The sequence below is a fragment of the Cricetulus griseus genome (assembly GCF_003668045.3).
Source record: "Cricetulus griseus strain 17A/GY chromosome 1 unlocalized genomic scaffold, alternate assembly CriGri-PICRH-1.0 chr1_0, whole genome shotgun sequence".
In the NCBI taxonomy this organism is placed as follows: domain Eukaryota; kingdom Metazoa; phylum Chordata; class Mammalia; order Rodentia; family Cricetidae; genus Cricetulus; species Cricetulus griseus.
In genome coordinates this window covers 95,465,209-95,491,354 of record NW_023276806.1, presented here as the reverse complement: position 1 = coordinate 95,491,354, position 26,146 = coordinate 95,465,209, and the positions used below count along the sequence as shown (strand labels likewise).

The following is a 26,146-nucleotide window of genomic DNA, read 5'->3' as shown; positions in this document are numbered from 1 at the left end:
CTTCCTGCAACTTGATATGCCATGTTTTGTTGATATCAACGGGAGACCTGCCCTTTTCTGAAGAGAAATGGAGGAGGAGTGGATGGGGGAATGTGTGTGGGGTGGCAGGCGGGGAGGAGGGAGGAAAAACTGCAGTTGGGATGTAAAATAAATACTTTTTTAAAAACGCATGTACCATCTTGCCCAGTCTTAATATAGTGCTTTTAAGTATAAGACTATTATATCAGCAACAATTCCTTAAAATGAATTACATCAAAAGCTATTTCTTAAAGACAGGAAATGCAGCAGTAAAATAAAAGTTGTTACTGAGAGTACCATACAAAGCACAGTATGGGAAGGACATACAGAACAGTGTCTTAGGACTCTACATGTGAAATATCTACAACAGGCAGAGAGGCCAGCTGGAAGGCAGAAGATCAGAAACACAGTGGAGGCTGTAAGTAGGTTAGCATGGCTTTGGCATGGCTGGGTGGATGGGGAAATTGTGAAAATAGGATGAAATACCAACAACTCTTTATAGAGTGACAAGATATCTCCAAATTGATTGTGATGAGGGCTACACAGCTCTGAGCAGGGCAAACCCACTGATGTTAGAACTCTCTGTATGTTTATTACTCAATATGCCAATTTTATACCAAAAAGGTTACATGTCTTCTATTATGCTGTGTGGAAATTATGTGGACTCTGACTTAAAATCACCTGCTCAAAAGAGGAAAACAGATTTATGGGGCAGCGAAGAGACTGAGAGTATGTGGAAACAGGACTAAAGGTGTGCTTTTTGGGGTCCACTGTGCATTATCTTAACAATTATTAACATTATAAGTACACTACAGCATGGCTCATCTCCCATGTACCATAACCATACCAAGATGAAAATCTCCTTAATTGTGGTAAAATATATTAAAATCTATAAAATCTCTACAGGCAGACATTATTTGCACATGTATTTGAACAGTCAGACCTCTGCTATGTATATTTTAAAAACACTGTAAGATTAGTGAGTTTTTTCAGGACAGGTGCATTACAACATGAGATGTGTGTCACAGCACAAATTCCCCATGTATAAAACCTGCAAGAGTAGCTTTCTCCTGTCTAGAATATTTTATGAGTGAGAAAAAGTATGCAGATGCATTGGTTACAATAGACAAAAATAAGGAAAAAATATTTATTTTAAACCTTTCAGAATGTGTGACATTAGTCAGCAGATGTCTGTCTGATTGCCTCCTCCTGAGGGAAACATACAGCACTGAAATAGCTCCCCACTGGCCCTCCTCAGAGGAGTCTGCTTTACAACAAAGGATGCAATTAGAAGACTATAACAGAAGTCTGTCACTACTTCTTAGGTTTGAACCTTGTAATTAGAGATGGTTAGGATGCTGGCAACAGGTACAAACTTCATTCCTGTTCTAGCAGAAACCAGTTTTCTTACCATCCTGTTGATCCGCACAAAGTCTTCTGGCTTCTTGGCCCAGGGCGGAAGGTCCACATCATTCACCACCACTGCATCCTCCCTGACACCCAATTGGTATCCATTACTGTTGACAAACATCTCTGGTAGGTAGTAGAACTCTGGAATTAGTTCCTGTGCAGAAAAGAGATGCAGCTTAGTAGCCAGTTGATAAAATCAGGTTACAAAAGAATTGACTTTTACCAACTATAAAAGAAGACAAATCCTTGACCTAATTTTAGTCCTTCTATTCTTCATTTGAAAACAATTAGGAATCCAAAGAGATGAATCATTTATTTTACAGAATTCACTTTATCATCCTATCCTTGCTGAAAATTCTGAGAAACAGATACAGAGAGTTGAGGGAGTGTGTGGTTCAGTAGTAGAGAACCCTTGCATAGAATGCTGGAGAGGCCCTAGGTTCAATCTTAAGTAAAACAAACGAAAAACAGTGATAAGTGGGAATACAAAGTAGCAGCAGTTTACAACAGTGCCAACAGATAAACATATGAAGCTGTATCAGCAAGTCTATGTTGCTTAGGGACCTTTTATGTATATTAACAAACATCCCAACTAAAATGTCACTGCCAGTATTTGTCTTTAAAAATCACAATATTTGCTACTTTTGATTTTATTATAATAGCAATTATAACTCATGATATTTATAGGCATTCATCATTTTACTTTTTAATTACAAAATAATTTTGTAGCCAGTGCTGAGGTTAGAACCCTGGCACCTGCCAGGCCAATACTCACCAGAAAAACACTGCAACTCCAACCAAGTTATTTTGCACCCACTACTGAATACAACAGGACTAATATTATAATCAAGTTTAAATATAGGCAGTGGATAAACTGGACATAATAGTTACTTATTTTAGTATCTGTGTGTGGCATAAATATATGGATTCAAGATGAACCTGAGTGTCAGTGTGAGGTTTATGCCTCACTGGGATAAATCTGAATAGAAAAACATTATTTTGAAAGGACACAGTTAACAAGACAAAATGGCAGCCCACAGATTGGGCAATGATATTCACCAACCCCATACTCGACAGAGGGCTGATCTCCAAAATTTACAAAGAACTCAAGAAGCTAGTTGCCAAAACACCTAATAATTCAATTAAAAAGTGGAGTACAGAACTAAATAGAGAATTCTCAACAGAGGAATCTAAAATGGCTGAAAGACAAATAAGAAAGTGCTCAACATCTTTAGCCATCAGGGAAACGCAATCAAAACAACTCTGAGATATCATCTTACTCCAGTCAGAAGAATGGCTAAAATCAAAAACACAAATGATAACTTATGCTGGAGAGGATGTGAAGAAAGGGGAACACTCCTCCACTGCTGGTGGGAATGCAAACTTGTACAGCTACTTTGGAAATCAGTATGGTGATTCCTCAGGAAAATGGGAATCAGCCTACCACAAGATCCAGCAATGCTACTCTTAGGCATATAACCAAAAGATGCACATTCATACAACAAGGACACCTGTTCAACTATGTTCATAGCAGACTTATTTGTAATAGCCAGAACCTGGAAGCAACCTAGATGCCCCTCAACTGAAGAATGAGTACAGAAAATGTGGTATATTTACACAATGGGGTACTACTCATCAGAAAAAAATAAAACAATGGAATATTGAAATTTTCAGGCAAATGGATGAACTAGAAGAAACCATTCTGAGCGAGGTAACCCAGTCACAAAAAGACAAACATGGTATGCACTCACTCATAAATGGATTTTACACATAGAGCAAAGGATTACCAGCCTATAATCCACTCTGCCATAGAAGCTAGGCAACAAGGAAGACTCTAAAAGAGACATTCATGGTCCCCAGAGAAGGGGAAAGGGACAAGATCTCCTGAGCACATTGGGAGCATGGGGGGAGGGGATAGGGAACTAGGAGAAAGAGAAGAGGAGAAGGGGAAAATTAAAGGAGAGGTAGTGTACTCGTAAAAGCTTAAAATGTCAGGCACTGACTAGGAAGCAGGCCGAGTTGTGGGTGGTAGTGTGTGTGGGGGTGAGGTGTTACAGTGGGGTGTTACAGAGAGGTGATGACAGGAGGGAGCAGGAAGGTTGTGTAGGGGAAGAATAGAGGAGAGCAAAATAAGAGATACCATCAAAGAGGGAGCCAGTATAGGTTTAAAGTGAAATCAGGCACTAGGGAAACGTCCAGAGATCTACAAGGATGATACCAACTAACCATCTAAGCAATAGTGAAGAGGCTACCTTAAATACCCTCCCCTGATAACAAGATTGACAATTAACTTATATACCATCCCAAAGCCTTCATCCAGCAGCTAGCTGATGGAAGTAGAAGCAGATATCCACAGCTAAAAACTGAACTGAACTGGAATCTACCTGCAATGAAGGAGGAGTGATGAGCAAAGGGGTCAAGACCACACTAGTGAAACCCACAGAAACAGCTGACCTGAACAAGAGGGAGCTCTTGTTTATTTTAATAATAATACAAAGACTAAGAGAGCATCACCTCTGAGATCTAACTAGTTTAGGCAATGATGTCTTTATCTCTTGTCCCAGTCCAGGACAGGGAAATCATGCTTTTGGCCACTCAGTCTTAAAGCTGAAAGTGGCATTACCAGGTCTTACTGGGTCCTGCCATGATTCTAAGTACTCCACATGTGTTTTCTTAGTGTTGACAACACATTACAGGTTGGATGTCTCACCATCGAGATTTATAGATAGGAACACAGGTGCAAAGAGAGGTGAGGAATTTGCCCAGCTAAGTAGCCCAGGTATCCCATGACATAGAGTCTAGCTATCCTGATTGAGTCTGAACTCTGATTGCATACAGTCAAGTTACAGCTTTAAGTTTGTAAGTTTTGGGGTGGTCTGTTACACAGAAATGACAGAAACAGAAACTTAGAATTAAAGGAGAGGTAGTGTACTGGTAAAAGCTTAAAATGTCAGGCACTGACTAGGAAGCAGGCCGAGTTGTGGGTGGTAGTGTGTGGGGGGGGGTGAGGTGTTACAGTGGGGTGGTCCTAGAGATTACTGAGGGAGTAGGAGATTAGGTCCCTGAGTGATGCAGAGGAGGGAAGCTTAACAAGGCTGCATCCTTCAAAGTACCTAATAAACTTGTATCCAAGGAACTTGCTAGGTAGAATGCTTAAAGTGACCAGGGGTGTATGGACAAGATACTATGAGTGATAAGGAAGAAACTGTTCAGGTTTGAGGCACGGTTTTGAAATACACAAAGGTCTACCTTAAGATAGCCAAAGACTGTCAGAATGAGAGGCAGGCTCCAGTTGAGGGTCAGTTTCAGAGTAACAAACAGAATGTAGCCACAGGGCAAAGCTCAAGGCAGGGGTACAGAAAGCCCCTTCTAGGGGCTATGTGAAGCATGCTAAAGGTGGTTGCTCGAATGTCTGATACCTACACAGTGATATGTAGGGATCTTCTGGGCACTGAAGACCGTGTTCTAAGTCACAGCTTTCTGTTTCAAAATATGTGTTTTTTTGTAATATGAACTATGATTAAACACACAGAGTGGCTGCATATTTTTATAGCTGCTAGTGCAACAGGCAAAAGGACCTTGGCTCAGCCCAACTTCCTACAAGGAGGCAGGCCAAAAAGCATTCGATTTCAAGGACAGGTAACACATGAAAAAGAAAAGACATAGAGAGCAGAGCCAAGGCCCCAGAGTACGAGGGGCACAAGAAGTGAGGAGTCCCAGACAGACAGTACCTAGCGGACCTGCTGGCTTTGGTCTCCTGTCTACCTGCCTGGTTGGGAGCTCCTGAAAGCCTCTTTATGTCTAGGAATCTCCTTTTCAAAATGAGTTGCTTCAAGCACTTAGCAAACCAACAAAAAGCATGTTTGCAAACTGGAAAGTGATCTCAAAAGGAACACAGTCTGCTCTGCCTTCATGCAAGCATGTTAGATAAAGCTGGCCAAGGTAACTGCTGTTCAGGTTCCTGCACACTGTTAAACAGCTTCTCTTTAAGGAAAAATCCAAGTTTAAATTTCACTAAATGAAAAACAGTACAGAAAGGCACAGAATATTATTAAAGAAATGGCAAAGTGGATATTGTAATAGGCATTTTGTGTCTGCAAATGTGATTTCTAGTTTATTTTAACAGCTATACTAAAACCCTACGGTATAGTTAATAGTAGTATATGCGTTCTGTCAAAAATAGGAAAATATCCTCAAACACAATTTCTAATTTATAAGCTTATGACAAGTTCAAGCTGCTGAGAAATTGAACTGGAAAGTATGTCTTAGGATGATAGAAGACCACTATTAACACTATCATAATTGTGTACCTATTGCATCAAATCTGACATTTCAGTTTAATATATTTTGCTGAGAGCCGCACCATTTTATGGCTCCTGGTGAAATCAAATCTAACCCAGACGTTTTCACTTTCCTAATATAATTCATTGTGAGGTTTTAAAGCTGCCAGCGCTTTTCTATCCTTTTCCCAAAAGATTGATGCCTGGGCATCTGTTAATTCCATGAGAGCTCATAATGGGTCACTGAGGCAGTGTGAGCACCTCCATTAACTGCATTAATTTACACTATGTCACCTTAACGACACTGTGTCACAGCCACCTTTCCTAACATCTACATAGCTATTCAGAAAGTAACGTAACAACTTTGGAAGGTATTAAGGAAAATTAGTGTAAGAACATCTCTAAGTGGAATAGCTCTGCTCGAAGGGCATGGCTGAAGGAAAGAAATTTAAAATCAAAATACAAAACCCCAGAGCCAAAACTAACTGATTTGACTCCACTCCTGGGGCCTGTCCTCAGAGGTCACTTGGGCAGCTCCCCTTCCTACTCATCTTGTGTTCATTAGCACAGGAAGAAACTGACATTAATGGAGAGAGACAGAATGAAACCATCCACTGCATTCTCAGCCTCCCTTGCAAGGTTGTCTAAGTCAGTAGATAGTGCAGGGATAGTTTTCTTCTCTGGAAACAAAAACACATTTCCTTGAAAACACGTCAAGTGCTATATTACACAGTAGAGACCAGAAATAAAAATCCATGTTCTAGAAGTTAGTGGGATTATTATTCCCAGTAACTCCATCTTCCTAGGTAAATTAGTCATTATTTTAGAGTGAAAAAATACCTTAAAGATTTCAACTCACCACTAATTACTTTCAAAGATCTCATATATTCTAACATTTTGTTATAAGACCCACCATCTGATGCTGTAACAGACGGTATCAGAACATAGGTGGACATATGTGACTGTTCCCCCGACACTTACAGGTGTGCACACACATGGAATAGAAACCTGATTGAAGCCATATTGTCTGTGATTTCTTTCTTTCTCCCCTTCTCATCTCTCCCTCCCTCCTTTTCTCTTTTTCTTCTAGACAGGGTTTCTCTGTCTGTCCTGGAATTCACTCTGCAGACTCAGAAACTGGTTTGCATGTGTCATATTATGGTCAAGAAGTACAGAAAAATGCTGTGCATGGCTAAGGAAAGGCAGAGGCAATTCAGAGACAGTGTTGTCCACTCCCTATTGCACTTTCCAGAGCAAACAGCCACATTTACTTCTTACAACAGGATGACTTGGGAATGGGAAAGGAGCAGCTTAACATATGGCTTTAGGGAGGGAACTGTCATCACTGGGGATGATGGCTTGATAGTATGTTTAAAAATTAAACATGCAAATGGCATTGAGCCACTGTCCCCATTATTAGGAATCACCCTTTGTAAATGCATACAAGGTACACAGAGCCCCATTCCAGGATACAGAAGTACATTTCTGTGTGTGTGTGAACATGCAGACATGCTAAAGAAAGAGACCACAGGATAGAATCACACAGTATGCAAGGGCCAAGGATGCTGATCAGGAAGAACTGACAATGCAGTCTGCCCAATATCAAGGTATGGAAATGCACTTCTTATAAACAAATTAAGTATGTGGTGGAAGTATTGGGGGGACAGGGGCTTCAGTATGGCTGCTTGGGGATGAAAACCAAAAAGACTTCCAAGTTAGGGATAGTCACATTGATGGTTTCTTTGATGCCTGACTCCAGGTAGTCAAGTACCACAATTAGCAACAAAATGTGAATATTCCTTAAAAGGTAATAAGAGGAAGGCCCTAGGGATTTAATGACTAAAATGCAGCTTGCTGAGGTCTCTGGTAGTTGAAACATTGACCCAGTTCCCAGGATGGAAAGGAAAGTTGGGAAGTGTGATTACATAAATAAATTAGAAATAACTGACCCCATGAGTGTGTGGGTGGACCTCTGAGTTAAGTGAAATGCTAATTCTTTGTTGTTATGATGCTAGGTAGTAGTGAGGATGTATTTCTACTTGAAATAGTTTGATAAAATAAGGCTGCAGCTCTGACTTAGGATGGAAATATTTAATTATATAAAAGAATATTTAATGTCCATGCAAATTGTTCATCAGGTGATTTTGTAACATGAGGTTGAGATACTGCTGCCCATGGAGTGCTTTCCAGCTTCCAGTTTTCTTTTTTGTTCTCCAGGTAAACAAGAGTGGGCCCCTCCCTGATTCCCATGGTGCCAGTCAGTTGGAATGATGACTTGTAGATATTTTAGTTTAATTCCTTAGAGAAGTTAAGACTGTTAGATAAGTGTGGTCACCACATTTAACTCAGCAGGGCCGAAGTTTCAACCCTCACTTTTTCTAAATGTGAATGTTATATGCATAAATTAAAACTGACTCTCATAAACTTTAATAGCAACAAATAAAACATGGATGTGCTACATTCTGCTTCAACCTCTTGTGTGATTTGCTTTAAAAAAATAAGTTAATAGACAGCTTCCATTTACTCAAAAAATTCTTCTCACTGTATTGCTTTGTATAAATATTTTGGATAACCACAAACATGCAAATTAAACAGCTAAGTTTAACTGGCTTCCTTCTGTAGGCCTAACCCCTAAATTCAGTGACACCTAACAGTTTTGCACTGTGTAGTGGCAGTGGTAGGAAAAAGTGCTATAAAGAAAAAGGGCTTAAAATAAGAAACTACCTTTGCATCAATCATGACCACGAAGCCCTTTTACGTAAAAAAAAAAAAAAAAAAAAAAAAAAAAGAGCACATATAAACAATTATTTGTATTTAACAATAGTTAAGTTGTACCAACTGTATAATTGCTCTGCTCTCTTTCTGGGGATTGTGTATGTTCTGGTTTAATCTAATATGTATCGTTGCATAGTATCCCCAGGCAGTCAAGTAAAGCTAAGGCTGGACAGAAAAGCCTGCATTTTAAATGGGTCTTGTCATTAATGCTTTATTAATTGCCCCAGGCTACACAAACCCAAAGCTGGGCCAGCTATAACACTATGACACATTAAGGTCAGATCCAATTCCCAGTGTATTTTATGCAATGGGCCAAATATTGAGTGAACAGCAGGAAAGGTAAGTTATGGGATTTTTCTTTCCATCTCCTGATTATGCCATTTGGGTTAGATAGGGGTATTTTGAAAAAATAAAAATGCCTTAATTGATTGAAACAAAAAATCCTGAGTTACTTTTTAGTGGTTCTTAATTTAAGCTACTTGATACTAACCAAAAAACAAAAACAAAAACAAAACAAAACAACAACAAAAGACCTCCAGTGCTAGTTATGGAGCACCTCCTTACTAGTCATTGGCTAGGGAGACCCTAGAAGTCCCTAAAACAATGCTTTTGCCATTGCTCTTAGTTGTACCAGAACTAGATGATAAGACCCTATTACTTAAGGCACCACACACCTTGTCATATGCTATAGAGAAATCAAGCTGGAACGGAGGTGGGAGCCTCCTCCAGCTAGCTTTCAAAGTGCTGGAAGGTACTATATAGGCTGTGACCCCTACAAGTTACAGTGCAACTGATGGGGGATGTCTTCTGTATGCTGTGAATATATGTTTCTCTTATTGGTTGATGAATAAAGCTGTTTTGGCCAATGGACAGGTGAGGATGTATCCAGACAGCAAGTATAGGCAGGGCTACCAGACTAGTAGATGCTGGGAAGTGGAATGCAGAGAGAAGTCGCCAGAGAGAGGTCATATAGCTGCTGAGGAAGAAAGAGACCCAGGCTTCATCAGTAAGCCAAGACCATGTGGCAAAACATAGATTAATAGTTATGGGTTAATGATTAAGAGAGAGCTAGCTAATAAGAAGTATGAGCCATCAACCAAACAGTTTATAATTAATATAAGCCTCTGTGTGTTTGTTTGGGACTAAATGGCTGTGAGACCAGGCAGGACAGAAACTTCTGTCTACAGGCAACCTCATCCATCATAAGGTCCTGCTCATTTGGGCAATGGCAGCATAACTGTTAAGTGACTAAGCTACTACTCTGTTTGTGTTTAAGGCCCTCTCCACAAGAAGGAATCCATATCTGGTATTGTAAACCTTCCCAAAAGCCCACAGTGAGAGTGTCATAGGAGCTAGTGAGGAGCTTAACTTTGTTGTTTAATTAGTGTGCATCAGTCCTGGAGAGATGGCTAAGATGGTTAAGAGTAGGGACTTCTCTTCTGTAGGACCAGGGTTCAATTCTCAGCACCCATATGGCAGCTCACACTTGTCTTTAACTCCAGTTTCAGGGGACCTGACATCCATATCAAAACACCAATGCACATAAAAAATAAAAAAACTGTGTCGACCCATCTTCTAAATGCATGTTTATTTAGATAATTGCCACTCCCAACCTTAATCAGAGAAACCTCTATTCCCAGTAAGCTGATAAAAGGCAGAGACTTGTGGTTGTAAAAGGTGCTGAGAATAAGTGAGGGTTGGGGGCTCAGCCCTAAATAAGACATTTATATCATCCTCACTAAGACTGGGGAACACTGTGGAAAAGGGCATAGGGAGATGGTAAGAGCCAGAAGGAAGGGAGAAAGACTGCAAAATACACCTTCTAGGCAATGCACAGTAATTGTGGTCATGAACTCTCAGAAACAACCAATGACTACCCATGTTTGCACATGAATGGGCCCATCAACAGCCAGGATGGAGAAGGTCCTCAAGGAGACCTACCCTTCACTGCTGAAATATTTCTTATGGGTTCAAGGAAAGGGGGATCATTTTTAAGTTATTTACCCACTAGTGACCACCCCACTAGGTTCCAATGGATAGTCCCAATATACCAGTCACATAGATGGTCCTGGTTAAACTAAATGGGTCATACACCAACAACAGATTTTCTTTAAGATTAGATATAATATACAATTTTAATATAATGGTGTGGAGCCATAATACAAAATGCCATATATATCCATTTATACCTAAAGATAAAATTTTCAACAAGTTTTAGATTTCTATGATTATAAATAATAAATAAACTATATACCTTGACATCAGAAGTATCTCTCTGACTGGTTCTCCATGACCTTGCAATGGATGAGAAGGTTCTGTCTGGATGGTCAAATTTCCCATCATTTGCATTGAGGAAGAAGGTTGTGAATGGCTCCTGAGCAAAGAAAAGATCCAATCCAATCAGTCACCAGATCATACGAAACACAACTATAGTTATTTCTTTGTCAAACAAAACAAACAAACAAACAAAAAACCTTAGTATCTCCGAGGCCCTCCACAGGCAGAAGAAATATAGAGCCCTGGGTAAAAGCCCACACCAAGGTGTCAGGAGATGTGGGTCTGGGCTGTCTGTGTCATTGTAGCCCATTGCTCCCACAGCCTGGCATGACTTTTCATATGCAAAGTGATTATGTAACCTATGATCTCTCTGTAAATGATTCTCATGGCATTTACAAAGGAGATTTTCTTTCCAGTAGTTCAGCCTATACACATTAACTGCAAAAAGACAAGCCACTCACTCCGAGCTTGTCCACTGCAGTAGGGAATTAGTTTGGTGATGTCACCCTTGGAGTAGCTAAGAAGGGCCACCCAAGCACAGGGTCTATATGACAGTCTGATGTTCTTTTAGGAATGTGATTCCTATTCAGTTATCTTGATAACTCCAGGGAGTTCCGGAGGAAGCCTCAACTATGTGATGTGTCTGAGTTCTCACATTTCCTTCTGCTGTGCTGGGGTCTTAGCATGTTGCTTTAGCTTCTGGCCCTTTATGTGTATCATTCCTTCTGCCAAATGCAAACATTCTTTTCCTCACTAGACATGGAGCCCTGAAGACTGTTTTGGATTCACTGGCTTATTCCTGTATGTTCTGAGCAGCTGACATCTCCTCAGACTCTGGACATTGTTTATACAGCTATCTATCTGACTGCATTCCCCACTCTGAAAGCATCCCTGTCTAGTTCATTCTCTACTTCATCTCCCATACTCAGCTTACCTCCCGATGCATAGATTCTTTCATACCTAATTGTTGAATAAGGAATGAACTAAAGTGAATGCAAATGAGACTTGACAACTTCAGTACTCTGTGACTGTTGCCTTTGATTAGCATCCTGAGCACTGTCTATCAATGAGGACATCTCCCATAACAGGAGCCCTGTGAGAATGCAATCACAACACCTGGGTATTTAGCCCACTTCAACGCCTGCTCTGCAGTTTTTAAGTTGAATGGGAGGCATTGCTTTTGACACCACTAAATTTGCCCCCAGAATGGGTAAATAATATTCATTCTCACTAAGGATTCCTTAGTTACCTACAAGTAGAGCAAAAACAAATGTGTATTTCTTTTGACACACTTAACCCTTTTCTCTGAAGCTCACAATGGGGAAGATCAGTAACAAAAATCATTCCCAAGTTTGATGATGTTAAAAATTCTGCAGGGCATTTTCCCAATTATTTGTTTCTTACTATGCACCTATATTCATTTTTTAATGTGTTACACATTTCCCATGTCCCTTTATCCTCCTTTCCTTGCCACTAATCTTAGAGGGTGGCCACTGGGCAACAACCAGAAATATTTACCCTTTTTGATAATCGCCTTGAAATTTAATGTAAATAGATGCTATCAATTTTCTAAGTTTGTAATATATCATCTTCAATTTTAATGACAGAAAAGTGAGATGGAAGCCATAAGATCACAAATGCTATAGCAAAAAATGATATAACGGGAGAAGGAGAAATTAATTATTTTACCTGAAAATCAAATATACAGCCTGGAAGTCCACTCTGTTAATATTTTAAATTATGTGAAAGATGAATGGATGTTATCACAATTAGGAATTAAAAACTGTCTGAGGTGTCTCTCACTGATTAACTTGCCTTGCAGACTTTTAATTTACTAAGAAAAGTCAGTTGGTAAATGTGGTATATATGCTCATTAAATTAATCAAAATTGAAATATTAAAAATTGAAAATAGTAGTGATAAATTGAGCAAAATATGACTGATTAATTTTAAAAGTTGACTGAACTATTTACCTGTCTTGAGCAAGTTCCTTTATGTAACTCTGTCATGGAACTGCCTCTGTTACTTCATCTGTGTAAGCTGACACTCACTATAGTCTTTGCGGTAATCACAGGAATTAGATAAGATTAAGTGAAATAACAAAGAGAAAGCTTGCTGTATCATACCTGACATAAAAGTACAAAACAACAACCAGCTTTGTGTACACAGATGGCCAGTTCACTGGTTTCCCCCAAGGGCACTGGCCACCTTCCCTGCCTTGTAACCTCTATAGACCGGTTAATTCCACATTAGAAATGATTGTTTTTGTTCTTGCTTTCTTCACTCAATTTAAAAACCAAAACCAAACCCCAATCACATGTAATCCCAGCAAAGGAAAGATGCAGATCTGGAGAGATGTGGGACCTTACAGAGGGAAGGGAAGAGGCTGATGCTGAGACCTTCCCGTGCTAGGTCCTGTTGTCTGTCTGGGAGGGCACTCCCACTCTGTCTCCCAAGTAGCAGCTGAGCAAGTTCAAGGCTACACTTCTGTGTGTGGAAGGGAAGACTAGTTCTACTGTACGTTGAGGCTTGAGGTATAATTTTCTATTTCTTTTGAAAGAATACAACTCTAGAATCAGTCAACATTTTGTATTAATTAACCTATGTGACTTCTGTGTATCACACTTCTGAATAAATATTACTTGTTTTCCTCTAAGTGAATATGCACTGCCCTTAAGTGTAGCATCCAAAATAACCACATAGAAAACTTTTATTTGGGTTGGCAAATGATGCTTGTGAAAGTACTGTTGCTATTTTTACTAGAAACAGGTATTTTTAATGACTCATTACCATTGAGTTTCTAGGGTAAGCTTTCTAAATAATCTGTAATTATAAAGAAAGTTCTAAATTATAAACACACATATTTATATAGATATTATGTAGATATTAACATTTTCAATGTTACCTACTTAACTTGCTAAGGATTATTGTTATTAAATGTCTAAAGAATTAGCTAATCACTGAAGGGCTGAGTCAGCATACTGAGCTGGCCAGGGAAGCTGGTCACTGAGGGCTGTACTAGTCAGTGAGTAGCATGTGATTGCTTGAGGCGATATATCAGGTCCAGGAAGGACAATAGTCCAAGCATAATGTGTTCCGTACATTAGTTATCTTAAGAAATCCCATTTGGAATGAGGGTTTATTCTGCATCTGTCTGGCAGCCACCAATGGAATAGTCTTTCTAGAGCCTGGCAAGTCAGATGACAAGTGATTTCACTGGTAGTTTGCCTAAAAGAATATTCTTAATTTAAAGTAATGAGGTATATAGCTAATTAGCATTTTATGCAATTATCATCATTGTCATACTAAGTATATTGAATGATAATGAATTTAATGATTTTAGGTTTGAAAGGTAGAGGGGAGACACTTATTTTAATTTGTATTATATTTTATGAACAGATTCTTAGTGACACAAATTATAAATGTATTTTCTAATTCACAAAGTCCTTAGGATAAGATCGAAGAAAGCCAAGTTCCCTGGGCCATTAGTTGATGCTCCCTAAGCTGCTAGACCACAGTATTCCAGTACTTCATCTCTGATAGGTTTCCATGAAGCATTTGGGCTAAATGAGTCCTCATGAAAAGAGTTCTAGGTATCTGTGTTGTCAGATACAGCTGCCAACAGATGCAACATTGTGCTAGAAATATAACATATTCTTTGGATTCTGAAACAAGTTCAAATTACTAAACATCAATTAGTAATTTTTATTGGTTACATGATCAAAAAGTAACATATTGGTTATGCCAGTTCTAAAATTTACGACATTATTCCATTCCACCTGTTTCTTTTCCTTCTCAACTCGGGTACTGAAAGCTGTGAAAGAGTCAGGGGTTTGCTGTAAGACAACAGTGTTTTCTGCGCAGTAGACATGGAAGATGTCAGGCCCTTGCATAGTACCAGCCCTGTGCTCCACCCACTGAAACAGCAGGTCAGCCAGGGGAACCACTTGTGCTTTGTGACTGGAGAAAAGGTTTAGCTTACTTGGAAGAGAAAAATATTAAAAAAATCAGGTGGTTGAGAACAAGTGTTTTTCTTGTAATGAATTTTGCCGGTCAGTCTCCAGATTTGACTAATTGGCATTCACAGAAAACACATAACACCATTGTGTCTATTCCAAGGTACAGTCAAACATTATTCTCATTTAAATCTCATGACAACCCAACTGATACATCCACTGTTGTTGTTGTTGTGTTCACACCCAGCTCTAGACTTTCTTACATCTTCAAGAGACCTGAGTGAGATATCTTCTCCTTCACTGTGGTGGCTCACCAAGGCTGTGGCTTCATAGACTCTGAAGAGGCATAAAAAGACCTCTCAGAGTGAAAACTTTAGGTTTCAATGTTTTCTAAAAATGTGTTTATGCAATAATTCTGGGGGCCTGGGGACCTCTTGTGAACTGTAGGTGGACTAACCTGATGGAACCCAATAGGCTGTGTGAGTTGGGGAGGGCAGTTCTTGGCCTGCTTAGGTGCAGCCAATTTTTTCTTCTTGGCTCACACAGAAATCAGCAAACAGAACTTTGCAGACACCATTTCCCCCTAGATTTTAAATCTATGCTTCCCAAACTGTTTTTTGTTTGCTTGCAGTTCATTCATGCCTAGGAGGTCATTCCCCACTAGTAGTGATACTGACTAAAAATTTAGTTTTATGGCCTAATTACTGGTGATCAGAGAATTGAATTTATCAGTCTTTTTGTTTTCTCATCTGTTTTCCTAATTCTGAGTACCACATTTTGTGTCTGTGGCTATAGAAATCAGCTCCCCTAAATCTTGACTGGTCAGTCTGTAGTCTGCTCAGTCCCAAGGCTGGAGCCACAGGATGGATTCCATGAACTCTGTGTGGGAAATCAGAGGGTGTCTTCTCTTGCCTGAGTGTGAAGTAATGCCTATGGAGAACACTGTGACTATCAACTGAAGGGGGGTAATTCTCACTGGTTCCCATAACCAGGCTTGGCCACAAGTGTGATGCTCTCAAAATTGCAATTAGATCTAATTATTCTAGGGTCATTTAATTAATATCTCCAAGATTCAGATTAATTGTGTGAAGTTTAGAAAAATTTAGATCCTAGAATAATTAGATCTAATTGCAATATTTTTCTTAACTTTAAACTTCACACAATTAAGCTGAATCTTGGAGAGCTTAATTAAATGAGACTAATTAAAAAACCTTGGTCTAAAAAGACATCACAACTTCACCTCTAGTTTATAAATACAGAGTTGGTTTCTTAAAGTCAGTTTTGGGTTTGTCTCATTAATATGCCAGTTGATCTAACATTAAAAATGTACACCAGAGGGTCCTTTATGACTTACTCATTTGGGGATATGAGAGTGTGTGTGTGTGTGTGTGTGTGTGTGTGTGTGTGTGTGTGTGTGTGTGTGTGTGTGTGTAGCACACACACACACACACACACACACAGGGTTAGGGTTAGTAACAGAGTGCCTGCTCAGCTTGTTCTAACCCCAGCTCAAAAGGGTAGGAATTTAAGTAATTGGCTTTCTAACCCAATTCTATAAAGAAAACCATACATTAAAAAAAAGCAAAGTGTGGTTGTGCCCATCTTTAATCCCAGCCTTTGGAAAGCTAAGAAGGAAGATCACAGCTGGAATCTTCACTGGGGTACATGGCATCCATTTTCTACTAACTGGTCTCTAGTCATGAAAATGAATATTCAACGCACTTGATTTCATCTAATTTACTTACACTGAAAACTCTGGAGTTAGAGACCACTAAGTCCAGGATGATACTTACAATTCGAACAAGCCACGATAGAGCAGAAGTTGCCGTTGAGTAATGGGTATTATAGTGATAGGGTGGGCTTTGATCATCTTCCCATGTCTCATAACGCTCTGCGTAAAACACTGCTCTTTTTGGGTTCAAAGCACCAATTGGCTGTAAAAAGATAAAAGGAAATGTTCTGTTCCACACAGTAACAGTAAACATCCTAGAGGCCCAGGCTTCATCCTGAAAGTACTTCAGCACTAATGAATGGCACTTTCCATGAGAGGAAAAGCACATGTTAACTATTAGACTATGGCTCTAGACTTCTTAGCACACCCAATCTATAATGATTCCTAGCACATCTTCACTGTATGAAGTGAGGATACGACTGCTCCAAGGTATAGCTGAGGGGAAGATTTCTACTGTAGATATGAGGGAGAGAGCAGCCAGGGGCATCTGGAAGAGTCCAGAGCAGGAAGAGAAAGTGGTAAACTGAACATGACTAGCAGAATGGAGCAGGCCTTGAAAGGAGAGGAGACAGGAGGAGTGATGGAGGGAGGAAGGGAGGGAAGAGAACCATGAGAGAGGTCCAAGAGAGTCCCTGGCTGAAATGGCAGGGTTATACAGAAACTAGAAGCTAGAGTAAAGAAAGCCCATGAGCCAAAGAAGTTTAGAGGACAGGGTGAGAAGAGTCACAGGTATTGAGAAAGCTTGGAGGCCAGCCTGAGCTTTGGAATGCTATAGTAACCACAGAGAGCCATTTGTCCCAGTTTCTTTTGTATTCAAGAGTACAAATAACAAACTGCCTTAGTTCAATTTTCTATCTGGTTTTGGTTTCTTCATATATGAAGTCCATACTTATGAACTAGGTACAAGTTACTGTTTTCAGTTGTATACTAAACAAATAAGTTTTTACATGGAAAATGAAATTATTAAGTATATCAGTCTTTGCCCACAAATTTAATATTGCTAGTTAAGCATGAAGTTCCCCAAAAGCTTTATCTTAACAGGAGAAGTCATAGAAAATGAGTGTTTCAATGGGACATATAATGTTACACAAGAGAGAAAAATTCATTTATAAATTGCTGTGAGCCTTTTCTTTTGGTCCCAGAAGACTAATTTAAACAATATAATGATGCCAGCAGTTAGAGCTGCTAGAATCTCCATAATAAGCTCTTATTTGTAAGGGTGCTTAGCCTGAATATTGAAGTTATTTGTAAAGTATGTTGCTTTTATGTTAGCTTTTATTATGACTTAACCAATATTAAACATCTTAATTATTTATTGTTTTAAAAGTTGTGCTTCTTTGATACAAGGGTATTAATATTTTAAAGCTCCAAAACCACTGGCCTTCATTTTTGTGATTCCTGGGATAAAGTATAAACCTTCCACTTAAGTACTGCAAGGCTTAAGCCCCATTCTGTGCTAAATCGCCAGTTACCTATAAAATCTTTTTACACAGATGTAAAAAGGGAAGGCATTTTGTCAAACATTATGTAAAATTCTCAATATTTAAAACAAATGTAACTTTTATGGTTGGTGAAAGGACAAGTGCTACCAAGTAGAAAAAACAGAATTACATATTGAACCAGATCTAGACTCTTCTAGATGTCCACATAATTAACCTTCCTAACTCATTGTCTTCCTAACTAGGTGTCTTCCTAACCGCTGGTGGATCTTTCATTTGCAGAACGGTTGCCCACCTCCCTCCTACTCCTCACAGAAGGTGAGGCATCCCATGGGGAGTAAATAAAGTCTGTCACATCACATTGAAGCAGGACCAAGTCCCTACCGGCTTGTATCTAGTCTGAGCAAGGTAACCCTCCATAGCGAATGGGCTTCAAAAAGCCAGTTCATGACTAGGGATAAATCCTGATCCCACTGCCAGTTGCTCCATAAACTGCACAAGCCACACAACTGTCAGCCACATTCAGAAGACCTAGTTTGGTTCCATGAAGGTTCCTCAGATGTCAGTCCCTTTGAAAGGAAAAAAAGCTTCCAGTTGTTTTGGAGGAGATTGGAATCCTGTTAATAGATGGCACTCTTTCTTATTCAATCCAAAGGGCATCAGATTCTCTGAGCCTCATGCCAACATCTGTCTATCTCTCTATTGATAAGGTTGTAAGTCTGTCATCTTTTTAAAGCAAAGGTAAGTACTGCAGTGTGAATCCCATATGAATCTAGCAGACGGATATAGTTTAAAATGCTGGTGGAAACATATGCTATATTTACTGAGGTTGACACATGTAGTTGGCAATAGGAACTAGACTTTTCCATCAGAGGTGGCATTTAGATACAGCCACTGCTGTGGTTTCCACTTAAAAGAGTTTAAAACTTGGTATTAGATATACTATTGTTTTATGCTGCAAATGAAAAGTGACACATGACATAAAATCAGGCACAAAAGACAGGCAGAGACTAAAAATATGATTTCTAGACCTATAAAACTCTGTTGTTTTTAGAAGGGCTAGTAAGCTTACATAACTTGCTAAAATACTATTGACATCTCAAGAGAATGAGCAGACATGTATACAGAGATTCATATACCTGGTAAAATTGGGAAGGGATTGCTTAGGTATCAACAAGACACTGTTTTACCTATTGAACAAATGTTGTTTGGTCCTCCACTTGTACCCACTATACATTCACTCCTCAAAGATCCAGTCGAGAAATCTGACTCAGATGAGAGAACTACAAAAAAAGCTTTTTTTTTTCTTGAACAAGTTGGTGATTTTATTGTATGGAAAAAATATCCTGAGAGATGCCAGCATAAATTTAATTATTCAGTACATCATAAACTATCCATCTTTCATTTATCTACCTATTTATCCATCATCTACCTATCTGCCTGCCTGCCTGCCTGCCTGCCTATCTATCTATCTATCTATCTATCTATCTATCTATCTATCTATCTATCTATCTATCTATCTACCTACCTACCTACCTAAACCCATAACTGCTACAAAAACACAACACAACAGGCTCTACTTAGATTGTACTTTGATGTATTTGGGTGAGAATTCTTTTGATATATATGTGAGTGCTTTTTCCATTTTATTTATTTTCATATTTTCTCTTTCTGTTTCTTTAGCCTTTAGCTATCAGTATCTTAAAACCTCCGAAGCTATATAAAGTCATTTTTCAGACTAAGCATCTATATAAGAAATGACTAAAATATTGTAAGTTAAAAAGACTACTGGATAGATATTATATGAAAAACTAGGGCATTGAGAGAAAACTCTGGATACAAAGCTGAATTGTCTTGAATGAAAATAAATGTCACTCACTTAAAGAATGACCAGTTTCATTCCAGTAGATTATAATTTTTAAGAATTAAAAGGGTTTTCAAAGAGAAACATGACATCCATTACAATAACCTTAGTACTGTACATCACTGAAACCTGGAAATATGCATGTCAGTGACTACAGTACTGAGATTCTATCTGTATCACTTAAAATGTTGCTATGGCCACTCCCTTCCACTATGGCTGTATATTTGCATAAGAACTGTTGTGTCATCCATTTTCTAGAGTGATTTACACAAGTGTCTGGAGATTGCAAGGCATTCCTTTACCTAACTTCACAAGAAAGAAATGGATACCTGATGACCACCGTCCACACCACTGTGTTGCACTTTCATTCTGACTCTCAAATTAGACTCTCCGTGGGACTATTTTTCGTCATAACTGCCTCTTTGCTTCCTTATCCACCAAAGACTCTCAGAGACAGATGGAACCAGCTAGGCATGGTGATACACATCTATAATCCTAGCATGTGGGAGGCAGAGGCAGGAGGTCAGACCCAAACAAGAAAGAAAGGGAGGGAGGGAGGAAGAGAGGGAAGGTGAAAGAAGAGGAGGGGAGGGAAAGGGAGGAAAGGGTCAGAACCTTACTCTAGTCCTATGCACATGTGTTATAGATGAGGAAACTGAGATCTCAAATTTAGTGAGGAGCTCTCCAGTTTACAGATTCAATTGCTGTGCTGTGCTAGAAACAGCTTGAAGCTGAGTCAGTGTGTTTGGTTCTAAGGAGAGATTTTGGGCATTTCAACATCCTTATCATTTCAGAACTGATACATCTTTCATTGTAATAATCAAGGGCTTGAAAATCCACAAAAGAGGCCTCATAAATTCTTTTCCATTTTTTTCAATCAAGAGCTATATATACAACATCATCTTGAAAAACATCTTCATGACAATGCAGGACTCACTCTACAGATCCCTCTGTCCTTTGCATCTCTCTTATCTGACTCATGCTTTTGGAAGGGGTTCAGATTTCATTTTGGAAGCTTCACAGACAGTGCCTAGTAACAGTGAAGTGAGTTTGTAACTCATTTTGCCCTTAAATGAAACAGCTAAACTAATCATGTCTGAATTCTCAGCATCCAGTACAGTACCTGGCTTTTTTTTTTTTTCTTTTTTTTTTTTTTAAGCTGAGTAACAAACACTGAATGAATAAAGACCGGCTGGAACGACTGTAGAATATCATGTAAAACTTCCATGTGGGGATTTTAGACAAAATGTTTAGTCACGAAACAAGGCAAACAACAAAGTGGGAACATTTAGAGGACATATCAAGGGCAGGTTCCTATAACTAAGAGCTCTGAGGAATCAGTGAGAAAGGGATGCAGAGGCCAGTGCAATGAAGGAAGCATCTGGGAAAGGGCACTAATTCCCAATGCATGTAGGTACATTTAGGACCAACTCCTGAAAATGATCAACAGTTCCTCTGTCCATTCCTCCTTCCTTTATGAACTACTCCTTCATACGCAGTATGCCCGGTGCAGGTGTGCTGACCCCTGACAACCCCAACTGCCAATCAAGTTTGTCAAAATCCTATGTGGCCACTTTGGTGAAAAAAACAAACAAAACAAAAACCTATGATGAGAGCTGATCCTAAGAAACTTGGCTGCCAGTAAATGGGAAGAAAGCTATCTCTAGTGGGGCTATAAAAAAATCCTTGCTATACTACTGAGAGCTGGTCAGATCAACACCAGAGATATATCGGAGATGTTCTCAGAGCAGGTTTTCCCAGCACTGACCTAGTCTGGATTCCTTAGGAACACCAGGTCTTCAAAAACTTTATCTTAAAGAAATTGAAGCCAGTTTAACTTCATCTTGTATTACATGAAGCCAAAGTTATGACTATATTAATGTTAACACAGTTATTTTTATTTATTAGGCTGTCAAATTATCAATTTTCATGACTTTCATTTAAGAAGTTTGGTACATTTAATACTTTTACAAGTATTTATTTAGTTATTGAAATTTCATCATCAGGCAGGTTATATACTAACCTAATAAAATTTTCATTTTGGGTAATTTTATTTACGGTGGAAAAGAAAGATAAGAACAACTAGGAAGTTGACATAGGATTTCTGGGCTGGTCACTCTTCAGCTTAATCATCTCCACTCTATGTGCACAGGCATCCAACAACATGCATTTGCACTGCCACATTTCAAAGCCCCAGGAATTATCACTTCCTCTTTTTGAGTAGCATAATAATGTGGGGAACATTAAGTTCATCCTCTTCTGCCAAACAACTCCTGTATTAACAAAAAAGATTTTGCCACTTTGTGAATGAGTGTGTTTGTGCCTGAATGTGTGTGTGCACATGTGTGATGTCTTATGTTTATGTTTATGTCAATATTACCTGGATTTGCTTTTGTGATGAAATGATTTCATTTATCAGAAGATGTGACTGGAAAATGGAAAATTCCATGTGTTCTTTAATGAGCAGAGACTATGATTCATGTCAAAATCATGTAACCACTAGAACCTGGGAGTCAAATTCATTCAAGTATATATAAATAACTGAGGCACTGACATGTATCCTACTTTAAGACAAATTTTATAACAAGCTCACATTTTCATAGGGAATAGCTATATAAACTGAAGTAAAAAATATCTCCACCCGCTGGTGGCTGGTACTGAAAAGGCTGGTCAATGACAGACCATTTTATTTGTTAAATAAGAAATACAATCTATAATGAGTGAGACTTGAGCCTGTGTAGTCTAATAAAAAAAAGAAGTCAAAATAAAAACCCTTTCCCATGCTCTTCATTGGTTTAATAAAAGTGGCCAGGAAAAGAATAAGATTATAAATGAAAAAAATCATTCTAGACAAATGTGCAACTCATGTTTTAATAAACACTTAGGGTCAGTGTTTTGGCATTTACGGAGATAATTTCTGGCATGAAAAATGTATTACTGAATGATATTCATTTTTCTCTTACTTGAATTAAAAATGATTTAGTTGAATCAAATACTCTTTCACTAGATTTTTTATCAATCATGCCTAAGACAGAAAAACTCAGAGGGCGACTGGAAATTTCCCCATAGTGGAATGAGAAAACCAACTCTGAAAGGTGTCCATGTAGTGATAGGTATACACACAAATACACAAACATACTCCCCCATCCCCCCATGAATGTGAAGTACAATTGGAAAAAAAGGAAGCCATTATTTCATCAATACTGTTAGAATGTTTGAAAAAATGTGGAAAAAGTATACATGCCTGGGCCGGTAAGATATCTCAGTGGTAAACATACCTGCTGCCAAGAATGACAGCTTAAGACCCACATGGTAGAATGAGAAAACCAACATCACCAAATCATCCTCTGACCTTTATACATGTACATGATATGTGCACAAAGCTACAGCCACACAAAATAAATAAAACTAAATGTAACTAAAAGTATGCAGTTATTGAATTTGGGTCTGGATCTCCTATGGGGAAATATACCTGACCAGGTGGATCTCAGTGTCTAAAGCCTCCACGGATCTGCTCTCCTGCTTTCTTGAGTGAAGCTGCTCATGGTTACTGTAACGATAATTCTCTCCTGAGTGCTAACAGTGGCTCCAGTTTCATGAAACTTGAGATTTAAACAATTTGTCTCTGTCATACTTTGATTTCAAAGTGCTTCCCACAAATGCTCCAGTGTGGCAGCTGTGACTCTGGTAGACCCCAGAGGAAGGAAGCAAGGCCCTTTCTCTCTCTTTTCAGGCCTCCATGAGGTACACAGGTTCTTCTGACTTTAGTCCTGTCTGCTAAATCCCCTGCACTACCACAGGGTACACAAAAGGGCCCAGTGACCAGAGACTGAAGGCATGAGCAAAAATAAGCCCATTCTTTCATTAAGTTTACCTTTCTAGTGGTTTTATCACAGCTACAGAAAAGTGACTAACATAGGCTCCTACGGAAATTGAACTTAACAACTATGTTCCTAAAATTGAGGGCAAACTACAGGAAGAAGCCCCTGAAAACTGAGGTGTCTTGAAGCTTAAGCTTCATTTATTTCCTGGTAGATTCAGCTGCAACACCACTGAGCATCGTATCTTATACTGATGTAAAGTGCGTGGCTGCCTAAACAATGGCTATGTCGTGAGGGTCAAGGTTATACCTTATGATCTTTCTGACATCAAAAATGCAAAATTTCTATGCAACTACCAGGTGTGTACAAGTTCTACCTGTGCTTCCTTCACTTAATCATACATTGTCTCAGGTGTATTCCAGTTCAGGCATTGTAACAGGAAGTGACTTCCTTTCCTTCAGGAACAAGAATCCAAAGTCACTGATCACTTCTTTCCCTATCACCCAGGGGAGGCCAGGGTCCCTAGTCCATTCTGACCTGACCTCCAGCTCCATTTGCAGTGGCTGCCCTGTCCCTCCCAAGCAGGATCAGTGACGTCTGCTGAGAAAGAAGTTTCCATTTCTTCCAATGGGGCTGTGCAGGGATTCTTTGCTTTTGAGTCAAAGTAAGAGGTAGAAGCTACTGCAGCCATCCTACTACTAAAGATAGGAGGGAGGATGTCTGAACTACCACAGGCTGTGAAGCAGAAGGTAAATCTGAAGTCTGGAGTGGCAAAAAACACATTCTGGCATTATCTGAACCACTGAGCAAATTTTGCTGAAAAGCCAAACCCTTCTCTGAATCTTTCAGTTATAAGAACCAATGGTATTGATTTGATGTTAGGGTTATTTGAGTTGACTTTTCTGGACTTTTTAACACAAAAGGTTTCTGCTATAATTAGAGGCCACAGAGACAATGTAAGTTGGTGGTATAAATAAACACTTAAATTTTTATTCTTGTGTTTTATAGTTTCTCTAATATTATAAGCAGTAAGGAATATGGTATTATTTAGGACCTCAAATGTTAGTGAAAACAAATTCTAGAATCATTGACTCCTAATTCTATAATTGCTAATTAGATCAAGACTCCTAATCTTTGTTTTTAAAATAACTACTCTTATTAAAATAATCCTAGTTATTGCCATTTATAATCTCAATTCTTTCTTGAGCTTTTGGGAAACAGATTTTCCACTGAAGCCTTCCTTTGCTGAATCTAGTATGGCTTCTTGGTGGTGCCTCCTCATGCAGTAGTGTTGTTACCCACTATAGTCTCTCCTCCCATGTATAGAATAAGTCTAATCTCACTTTCCCATTGCTGCACAGTAAGATATATTTTCATACATTAAAATCTTGTGTATTAGTGGGTTTTATAAAGGGTAGTACTGGGTTCCTAGACCATCTGTATGGAAGTTCCTATTAAGAAATTCAGTGAACCATGGGAATAATGCAAGGGTAATTTATTAACATATTAAAAGACTTTAATTTGCTAACATTTTCCCATCCTGTCAGTGTGACAGAGTGTAAATAACAGACTGCTGGGTCTGGATGATGGGAGAACTGAAAGCAAAAGCTACCTCTCTTTTCTCACTCATGCACTCAACTAGCCCAGTACCAAAGGCCAACTCCATGCTTGCAAAAGGAGATAGTTCATGTTGTGTCCCCTGATTAACTCAGGCTCCGCCAGCTTGCCTCTGCTATTTATTTCACACTTCCTAAATTTGGGGAAGTATGAGTCACAAAGGCAAAGCCCTGCCAAAGGAGGCGCACATTGAACAGACTGAATGAAGTTACTTGAGAAGCATAGGTTGTCATGCCAGCTAGACGGGAGGTTGAGGCAGAAGGACCCCAAGTTCAAGTCCTGTCTGGCTGCAGAATGAGTGCAAGGTGGCATGGATAACTTAGTGAAACCCTGTTAAAAATAACATAGAAAAGGAGGGTTTTGGTGGTGACTTGGTATAGGACATTGCCTACCAGGCATAAGACCCTCAGTCCAATAATCATCACTACATACCCCCAAACCAGGGACCTCACCTTTCTACATAGGGAAATTAAAGTTCAGTTATCACTAGCAAACTCTAGCTGATATCTCCTATAATGCACAGAACCAGCACTATATTTTCTATGGCTGTATTAGTATTTGAGGAAGGTGTGAAACATAGTGCCTCGGAGTATCTGAGCACACATCCCAGTAGGTCCCAATCTCCTTCACTGTCACCACTGCTAGTTCCCTATTCTTAGGAACTGAGTTCTCATCTTTGTTCAGGACTGATCTCCCTCCAAGAGGCCACCCTGACTCATTTCCATTGGGCTGATCTATCTGGCACAAAGATCTGTTTTCTGCACAGAAAATGAGTACAAGTTAAGTATTGTTGATGGAATGACTGGAGGAAAGGAAGAAATCCTGGTGTTAAGTTTCCTTTGACTAGGACATTATAGTTGAAATTTAGTCAAGTAACTGTTCCTTCTTTTTTTTTTTTCCAAAAAAGGGAATCTTAAATAACTATAGTAGTTAGCATATGAGACATCCTAATTTGCTT

The 26,146-nt window shown here is 39.1% G+C and overlaps 1 protein-coding gene across 10 annotated transcripts in view; it reads right to left on the bottom strand.

Annotated features, from left to right (window-relative positions):
• Positions 1-26,146, bottom strand: part of Nbea (neurobeachin) — a 525,226-nt gene that overhangs the window by 48,808 nt on the left and 450,272 nt on the right. For all 10 annotated transcript variants that reach the window (XM_035451902.1, XM_035451904.1, XM_035451906.1 and 7 more), the window contains 3 exons: positions 16,509-16,649; positions 10,738-10,857; positions 1,430-1,582 (listed from right to left, as the gene is read on the bottom strand). In XM_035451902.1, the coding sequence (XP_035307793.1) occupies positions 1,430-1,582; positions 10,738-10,857; positions 16,509-16,649 (414 nt within the window). The remainder of the gene's footprint in view (positions 1-1,429; positions 1,583-10,737; positions 10,858-16,508; positions 16,650-26,146) is intronic.